This window comes from Pteropus alecto, unplaced genomic scaffold (genome assembly GCF_000325575.1).
Source record: "Pteropus alecto unplaced genomic scaffold, ASM32557v1 scaffold105, whole genome shotgun sequence".
Taxonomy (NCBI): domain Eukaryota; kingdom Metazoa; phylum Chordata; class Mammalia; order Chiroptera; family Pteropodidae; genus Pteropus; species Pteropus alecto.
The window spans coordinates 5,367,821-5,377,532 of NW_006436294.1; the positions used below are offsets into that span (position 1 = coordinate 5,367,821).

A 9,712-nucleotide genomic window follows, 5' to 3' on the forward strand; every position below is an offset into this window, starting at 1 on the left:
GTAACAAGTTACTACAAACTTAAGTGGCTTACACTACACAAATTTATTATTTTACGGTCTGGAAGGTGGCTGTTTAAAATGAGTCTCACTAGGCAGAAATCAGGGTGTCATCGGGCCTGTGTTCTTCATGGAGATTGTAGGGGAGACTCCGTTTCCTTGCCTATTCCAGCTTCCAGAGGTGGGGGCGTCTCATGGCTCGTGGCCCCTTCCCCCATCTTCAGAGCTAGGACATCAGGCTAATTTCTTCTCATGCTTCCACCCCCCTGGTTCTCTTCTAAGGACCCTGGAGAATACATTGAGCCCACCTGGATAATCCAGGATAATCTCCCTTTCTTTTAATTTTTTTATTTTTTAGGCAAGGCAACTCTTAGTTGACCTAACAGATGGCAAGGACCTTGTCAGCTTACAATCCCTTATTTTTAAATTTTTTTATGCCTGCAGCACCTGGTCTTCCTAGGTGACCTCCCACCCAAGAACTAACCAGGCCCAATCCTGCTTAGCTTCCGAGATCAGACAGGATCAGGCTCGTTCAGGGTGGCGTGGCCATAGACGATCTCTCTATTTTAAAGGCGGATGATTAGCAACTTTAATCTTATCTGTGCCAGTAAGTACTTTCTGCCATATAATCCAACATACTCTCAGGCTCTGGGAATTAGGATGTGGACATCTTTGGGGTGCCATTATTCTGCTTACCACAGATTCTTTAAGATTCTTTATATATTTTGTAGTTCTATAAATAATCACTTTTATTTTCTAGCTCTTTGTTGCTGTGGTATCAAAACGCTGTGGTTTTGTTCTTATATTGATTTTGTAGCCAACAACTTTGCCGAGCACTGATTAATTCTGATAAATCTGAAAATTCTTTATGAGCTTTTAATGTAATAGATGATATAACGTGCAAATAATGACAGATTTCTTTCTTTCTTCCTGTGCCTTTTACTTGTTCATTCTTCACGTTTCTGTGCTGGCATGGACCACTCATACATTGTTGAATAAAAGTGGATGTAATGAGCATCTTTGCTTTTCCTGATCTTAAAGAGAGAGCCTACAACATTTCAACATCAGGGTTTGCTTAATGTATATTTTTCATAGATATCCCTTTATCAGGTTAAGGAAACTCTCTCTTGGACCTGGATTGCTAGAAATTTTGCGGGGGAGGGAAAAGGTTGAAAGTTAGGAAAGGGTATTACTTATTGACTTTTATCAAGGACTTTTCCCTTACATGATCATATAAGGATGATCATGATTCTTCTTCTTTGTTATTGTGGTGAATTTATTGATACCGTTTCAACATAAAACCAACCTTGCATTCTCTGAATAGGTAGAACTTGGTCATGATACGCTACCTTTTTCACATACCACTGAATCTGTTTAACACTTCAAAGCAAATTCTTGCATCTACGTTAACGTGTGATTTAGCCTGAAATGTTCAGACAATGCCGTCTTTGTCAAATTTCGGGTTCAGACAATGCCATCTTTGTCAAATTTTGATACCAAGGTTATGCAGGCCTCATGAAGAAATGTTTTTCCTCTTTTTCCACATTCTGAAATATTTTGCGCATGTTTGGCATTTTTTGTTTCTTGAATTTCCTGGTAAAAACTTTCTGGGCCTAGAAATTTCGTTTTGAAAAGATTTTTAACTACTGATTTGATTTCTTTAATGAATTTGTTCAGTTTTTCTACTCATTATCATAAATTTTAATCTTCATTACATTTCCTAGAAAACTTATATTTCATTTATGTTTTCAAGTTTATCGCCATAAAGTTCTTCCTAATTTCCTGTTATAATATCCTCCTGGGATTGTCTGCAGTATCTGATGTCCTCTCTTTATTTGTCGTGTGGTTATTTGTGCCTTTTCTTTTTTTATTAATCCAGTCAGAGGTTTCTCAATTTTATCAGCCTTTTCCAAAAAGAACCTTTGACTTTTTACTATTGTGTTTTTTCCCCCTATTTTATTAATTCATTATCTTATCTTTATTATATTCTTCTGCTTTCATTGATCTCTTCTGCCACCTTTGTCAGCTCCAGGGGACAGTGCCCAGACACTAACGTCCACACTCTCCTCTTTTGAATATAAGCATTTAAGTTTATAAGCCATCTCTCTAAATCTTGATCTGCATCACACAGGTTTGTATATATTTTTTTATTATTGTGCAATTTCAATATTTCCTACCTTACACGGTGATTTCTTCTTTCGACCCTGAGTTATCTAGAAGCGTTTCCTAATTCCCAAATACATGAAACTTCTATAATTATCTTATTTTTGGTGACTGATTTCTAACTTAAGCATTTCGGGTTCAGACAATGTATCTGGGTGACAACAGTCCTTAACTACATACAGGGCCACAGAACCAATCTTGACATAGGTGTTTGATAAAAATGTCTTTCTACAGCTGTTGAGTGAAGTATTCTATATAAATCTGTCAACTGATCGAATTTTTCAAATCTTCGACATTGTTAATAGTTTTTGTTTTGTTGCTCTTTCGGTTACGAAGAGAGGTTCGTCTATTCTACCTCCTGGTTCTATCGGGGTTCGCTTTATGTATTTGAGGCTCTATTATTGGTTGCATATAGATCTGGAGTTATTATCGCGTCCTGGTGAGTTATTGCTTTTATCGTCACGATGTTGCCTTTATTTCTAGAGTAATTTAATTTTTGCTTTAGGCTTTATTTTTATTAGGATGGTTCCGGTACATCTTTCACTCCATTTTATTTCACCCTTCTGCTCCTTATGTTTTAGCGTCTCTTGTAAACATTGTGTGGTCGTCGTCTAATCTTTTATCTGGATATTTAGTCTATTGTAATTTATTGCAAGTACTGAAATACTTTACTTCTACAACTTATTTTGTAACCACTGAGTGACACATTTGTGTCACTCAGCACATTCTCAGATATTATTCCACTGATATTAACCACATTCTCAGATATTATTCCACTGGTATTAACCACTCTGCCTCATTTTTCTCGACTGCAATATAAAGATAATAACACCATTATGGTTGTGATTTTTTTTGTTTGGCCATTTTCTTTTTTGTTCTCTTTCTCTGCTTTCTTGTCTTCTTTTGGACTGAACAATTAGTTTTCCTTACTTCATTTTTTGGAGCATCTAGTTTAGAAGTTGCACATGCGATTTCTCATTTTCTTAATACTTACCCCAGAAACTGAAATCCCCATAATTAAAGCACCAAAGCTTAAATCTAAGTTAATCAATATCTTTACCGTCCTCCTGAACCTTTGAACTTGAAGCACCCTAGAAAATATTGACTCCGATTATCCCCTATCATTTATGTGTTATTTTGCTACACGTGGTGAGTCCATTATGTTTTAACTCTGTGCTTCACAGTGATTATTATTTTTACAGTGAATCTTTGTTTAGATTCACCCACATATGTTAGATTCATTCACTTTGTTCCTTTTTTCTTGCATCTCTGACTTTCCGGTATCAATTTCCTTCTGCCTGGAGTTTATTCTTCAGAACTCCCTTTAATTCGGTTTTGGTGATGGAAAACCCTATTTTGTATTTTGGCTCATAGGAAAATGTTGCTATTTCACCTAATAAAAAACATTTGTGTCACTCAGCACATTCTCAGATATTATTCCACTGATTTCTGGACTTTTTTTGCTGATGAAAATTTAGCTACCAAATTGCCACTTCTTTGAAGGTAATTAATTTGTCTTCTGTTTCTAGCTCCTTTTAAATCATCTCTTTGCGTCCAGTCTTTGAAACTATATTAAGATACATCTATAGTGTCCTTTAAATGTTATGCTTCTTGGAACTTGTTGGGTTTCTAAATATGTGGATTTTTGTCTTCATGGGTTCTCAGAAATTCTCAGTTGTTATTATCTCTTCAAATACTGCCTTTTCTCCGTTCTCTTGACCCTCTCCTCCAGGAACTCTGGTTAGATGTGCGTGAGAGCGTCTCGCTCCGTCCTCCGTGGTAAGGCCCTTGCTCGTTTCCGGTCTTTCTGGGCTGCATTTTTTATAACGCCTTCCGCTCTACCTCCCATTCACTAGTTCTCCCTCGAGCTGGGTTCGATCTGCTCTTCAAGCTAGTCATTAAGTATTTAATTTCAATTCTGTTGTTGAGTTGTAGCAGTTCCAGTCGATTATTTTATGACGTTCTAGATCTTTACTCGTTTTAATCTTTTTTTCATTTTTTGTGGCATATTCAGCATACTTATTTCACAATCTGTCTGATAAAGCCAATATCTAATTCTTTTTCAAGCCTAGGTTGGCTGGTTTTGTGTCTTCTGGCACACACACACACACACACACACACACACTGTGATAAAGCCAACATCTAATTCTTTTTCAAGCCTAGGTTGGCTGGTTTCGTGTCTTCCAGCACACACACACACACACACACACACGTGGTGCATTGTTTCTTTGTGTGTTTGATGACTTTCTCTTAAGACTCTGAATTATTCATGTTCCTTATAGAAACCCCTGGAGATCTGGGATAAAAGTGGATTCCTCCAGAAAGGATGTGTTTACTTCTGTGCAATGTCTGGTATGTGGTGGCAGGTGTGTGTGTGTGCGTGTGCGCGCACGCTGTATGCCCAGGACCACTTTCAAGTTAATGAATGACTCGAGGTTTGGGGAGGCATTTGGGGATGGCAGATTCACAGGAGGGCCAGTTTGGGTTGGAATCAGAAGGTTCCCCTGAGTGGGAGAGGGGGTATTTTCAGTTCACCCTGTACTCAGGCATACTCTTTTGGGCTCCCAAGTTAACGAGGAACAGTTTCCCATGAGACCGCCCACCTGGGGGGCCCTGGGGTTTGCCTTCCTCCTTCTAGTTCTGTAAGACTCGGGCCAAAGCCTCACAGTGACAGCTGGCCCCAGCGCACTGCTCACCTCCCTGGCTTTTCCCACACACAGGTGCCGGGCTGGGGATTTCTTAATTTCCTGCCAATTCCCTGATGCATTCGTGAATGTGTTTTCAGTATGATTACCACAATTTTTAGCTGTTTTCCGTGGGAGGCTCTTTCTTGGCCCTAGTCCATCATGTTGACACCCCCTTTTGATCTTTACTATTTGCTTTAATCCTTTAAGACACTGTTAGAGGCCCCAGAAGCCAGGTGACCATGCCCCTCGGCCTCCTCTCTGCTCGCTGGGACCGGGCCTGACATTGTCCTGACCGTGGCTTCTGGGCTGGCACGTTCAGATGCCACGTCTGGTGTCCGTGTCTTCTGAAACCATCCGCAAGTCCAGCCTTTGCTTGATACAAAGAGCTCAGAGTGGCGGGCGCAGAGCTCGCCCTTGGCCGGGCAATCCCTTACTGAGCGTGTGCCAGGCAGCCCTGCTTTACATTACTTCACGTCACCTAACAGATTAAGTCGTGCGGGGTCTGCTGTCAGGGAACAGTGATGGCGCGCGGTAAGCTTCCCAGAGGAACGGTGGGGGCCCAGGCGCCTGGCTGGGAGGGGCGGAGAGGGAGCCAGCATTTGCTGCGGACGCGCTAGACGCGCTATCACGGGTGGGGACATGGGGGGGGATGAAACTGAACTACGAACATCAAAGTGCCCAGTAAGTATTTTCATGTCCAATCGTTCAGATGAGGAAATTGACGCTTAAATCAAGCACCTTGTCTGAGGTCACAGAGTTGACAAGTGGCTGAGCTGGGGTTCAGCTCCTGGGACATCTTCCTACAGATCTGGGCTCTATGGATGAATTTCGGATGACAGAGCGTGACGGCCGGGTGATTACGGGGCCACTGCAGGCCCGTCCCGCCCAAAGTGAGCAAACGTCAGGAGAGCAGCGCCAATCCGCGGGCTGGTGAAGCGGAAAGCACACGTCTGTTTCTGGCCTGGCCTCCCCGGGCCCTCGGGAGGGGGTGGTTCCGGACACAGCAGCTGTGGGGCTGTGGTGCCCAGGAGCCGACGGCATGGGCACCTGGAAGCCTTCCCGAAGGAGGAGGTATTAGAAATAAGCCGGCACTCTGAGGAGTGGCCCGGGTGAGGCCTGCGGGAATGGCCTCGCTGTCCTCAAGCGGAGGCTGCGGCTGAACCAGGCCGCGGCAGCCTGACTGCCCTGCGAGACGCTGGAGCTTCGTCGTGGGGTCGCGGGGGCGGGGAGCCTGCGAAGCAGGGTGCTGCTGGCGGCACTGTGCGGCTGGATCGTTGGCGGGTGCCGGCGGAGGCAGAGAACCCAAGAGCAGGTGTCCTGTGGGGGCCCTGCCGGCCTCGGAGCGCCCACGTGGACGGCACAGAGCACCTTGGGGGGCTGAAGACCCTCGGAAAAGCACCCCCTCTCCTGCTCCCCTGCTGGTGCACTGAGCGGCGGAAGCGGGGCAGGCGCTACTTCACGGAGCAGGACGTGGAGGCCCAGAAAGGCCAGGTGGCGCCGCCAAGGCCACGCGTCCCGCAGGGACGGGGCCAAGAAGGCCTCCCAGCCAGCGAACCCCTCCGCTCGTTCACCCCACAAGTGCTCGCTGGGCGCCCAGACTCGCGGTCCCAGGCCTTTGCCAGGCCCCTCCACGGCCCCCGCCGAGGTGGGCGCCGTTACCTACATCTTGTAGATGAGAAAGTCGAGGCTCAGGGAAGGGACGTGGCTAGCCCGAGGTCACACAGCAAGGCAGAGCTGGAGCATGGTCCCGGTTCTCACCCAGTGCCCTGTGCCCGCCGGCCAGCTGCCCAGGTGCCCACGCTGCCACAGAGGACAGCACACGGGCAAGCAAACAGGTCATTCCAGATCCCCCCAGGAATGGGACCCACTTAGCTAAGGTGGTCAGGAAAAGCCCCTCTGGGCGGTGACCTGGAGCTGAGACCAGAATGCAAGAAGCCAGTGAGGTCTGTGAGCAGAGGGTCCGTCAAGCAGAGAGGATGGCCGACGCCCTGAGGTGGGCACAGGCCTGGTGACAGAACAGGCTGGTGTGTCTGGAGCTCACGTGCAGAGGGTGGGGCATAGGGTGGAAGGGGGGCAGCCACCAAAGCCACGCCCTCAGACCAGCGGACACCCCTGCCCCGGACCCGTCTTCCTCCCTCTTTGGCCATCTGTCCCAAATCCTTGTCTCACAGCCCATCCTCGCTCCTGGGCACTGTGGCCCCCTTGGGGAGCCCTTCACCGGCCCCAAGACCCCCCGACCGGTTACCTCAGGCAGCTCTGTCCTCTTCAGAGTCCGGGGCCGCGTGCTCCGTCGCTTCAGCGGTTCGGTGCGTCTCCCTCTGGTGGGCCCCCTGCCTGCAGGCCTCCGCGGGTGCTGTTCCATCTCACGCCCTTCCCCCATCTTCCCCCCGGCGACCCCCAGCAAGGCCCCGGCCACTGTTGCCACTCTGGGAAGCCCCCTGGGACCCCAAACAGAGCCGGCCACCCTCCTTCGTGTCTCCACGAGACCATCACGCCCTCTCTGGCTCTGCCCAGCAGACCCTGTCACCAGCACCTGAGAGCTGTGGTAATGGTCCACCGTGTCCCCAGGACTCGCTAGCCCATTGTCTTACCTCGAGGCCTTCACACAGCCCCCCCCCCCCATGGAGATCCTGCCCCCCTCAGCCCCAGCCCATTGTCTTACCTCGAGGCCCTCACACAGCCCCCCCATGGAGATCCTGCCCCCCTCAGCTTCACTCCCAAGACACCGCCTCCAGGAAGACTTCTCTGATCTCCCTGCCCCAGGTGTGTGTGGGGGGGGCGGGGCTGAAAGGGCCCAGCTTCTATCATGTGGGTCTTCCTGGTGCCTGGTCCCCATCCCACAGCCATCCACCCAGAGTCACCTCATCAGAACAAAGCATGCTCCGATTACCAGGAAATTTCAAGGGACGTGGGAGCGTGTCAGGAACCAGGGGCAGGACAAACACCTATTTGTCACACTCAGCTGGTCTCAGCAAACAGCCGTGGGGACACCGCTGCTCCCATGCCCCGCCCCCAGGATCCCTTGGACCTTCGACGGGGAGACCCCCAAGGCCGGGGTCTGTTCATGCTCCTGGAAGTGAGGTGTGACAAGGGCAGGCTGGCTCCTGCCACATGGGAGCGGTCTCTGGGGCGGAGGACACAGTCTCACCCCTGGGCTAGGGACATGTCACTGTCCCCCAGTTCCCCTGAAGATTTCAGTGCCAGGGTCCCACTGTGGCCACTGCCCAGCAAGGCTCGCTCACGGCTTCAGCCCTTCCCCCTGCCCTCCTAGGGGTCCCCCAGCTCCCAGACCAGCTGCTCATGCTCAGATTCCTGTCTGGGGTCTGCTGGGGGTATTCTGACCGAGACTCTGGAGACCCTTCCCGAGCCAGCCTGGGAAGCGGGTCTGGCGGGGCCTGTGCCTCCCTCCTTGTCCTGGGCAGGGGGTTGCTGGGGGACACCTCTGTGGGCAGCGAGGGTGGAGGCTGATGGGGCCGAAGGCGTGGGCCACTACAGCCCCGGCGGTGGCTTTGTGCAGTCTGATAAGGCGCCCCTTCTCGGGTGGCACCCCTGAGCCCGGCAAGGCAGAGTCCTGCTGTCACTCGGCCCCACGGGCGCGTTTCAGCAGCAGCGGCCCGCCAAACCCTGTTAGCGGCCCAGCCCGGGAGGCCTGGGCTTGGGCACGACAGCTCCCGAGAGACTAAAAACATTGTCACAAGGGTGAGAGGGAGCAAGAGGCTGACGGCCAGAGCCACGTGCCGGGCTGAGGGCCGAGGTGCCGGGGCTGGAGTCTGTCCTGAGAGGGGCTAGGGAGCCAGGGCTGCGGGGCACACGTGTGGGAGGGGACCGTGGGGTCGCGGGGACAGGCGGACACAGGCCCGACCCTACTGCCACCAGTCCTGTGTCCTGGGGCTTTCCGGACGAGCCCCACGGGCTGGGGCCCTCGCGGGGCGGGGTGGCCCCTGAGCGCACGGCGCAGGCGCAGGCACAGGTACCGAGGCTGGCGGAGCAGCGGGGGGCAAGGCGGCCCTTTATTGGAGAACTTGTGACTAACACAGCGACACACAGAGGCCCTGGCCCTGGCGCCCAGCCTGGAAACAGCCAGGGCCCGGACATCCACCCGCGGGGGTGGGGTGGGCTGGGGCACGTGGCGTCTCGTGGTATCAATAATGGCGCCGTCTCTCCTGCCTGGGCTGCTCTGGGGCCTCGGGGAAGAGCCAGCTCTCGGGGTTTCTGAGAGCCCACAGGGCCCCCCCAGGCCCGCCCGGCTGTGCCCCACCTCCCCCAGGCTCCCGTTCTCCCTTCTGGCTGGGCTGAAACCCCAGGGTGCAGGTGCAGAGCTCCCAGACCTGGGCTGGGTCGATGCCACCCTCCGTCAGGGTCCAGCAGGGGTCCTGGGGGACAGTAGGGGAAGGGGTGAGGCTGCCACATCTGGGGGAGCGGACGGGGGAAAGGGGGCTGGGGGCGAGGCTGCGCCCCTGTGGCTCCCTGGCCACCTTCCAGAAGGAGCTGGGTGGCGGGGTGGGCTCAGGCCTGCGCCTCCACGGCGCGCACGCGCACACCGGGCAGGCAGAGCCAGGACCGCGGCAGCTCCTTGCTCTTGCCGTCCGCCTGGGACCGGATGTGCAGGGAGAAGTCACCCGTGTGGAGGAAGAGGAGGGCCCCCAGGCAGGCCGACTGGCCCGAGGGCTGCACCTGCGGGCGGGAGGAGGCGTCAGCCCGCAGCAGCACTGGCCCCAGAGCCACCGGGAGACCCCAGCCTGCCTGGACGGAGGGCCCCACGGCTGCTCCGCTGTGCTGCCCCAAGCAGGTTGCTGCACCTGTCTGAACCTCAGCTTCTGTCCCTGGAAAGCGCTACTAGCCCTTCCTTCCCTGGGGGTTTGGGG

General features: G+C 51.8%; 1 protein-coding gene and 1 pseudogene across 1 annotated transcript in view; both read right to left on the reverse strand.

Annotated features, from left to right (window-relative positions):
* Positions 1-432: 432 nt before the first annotated feature.
* Positions 433-551, reverse strand: LOC112480578 (annotated as a pseudogene).
* Positions 552-8,827: 8,276 nt separating this feature from the next.
* Positions 8,828-9,712, reverse strand: part of TRAPPC9 (trafficking protein particle complex 9) — a 329,454-nt gene continuing 328,569 nt past the window's right edge. The window contains exon 22 of the mRNA XM_006912937.3: positions 8,828-9,521. Within this exon, the coding sequence (XP_006912999.1) occupies positions 9,354-9,521 (168 nt within the window). The 3' untranslated portion in view covers positions 8,828-9,353. The remainder of the gene's footprint in view (positions 9,522-9,712) is intronic.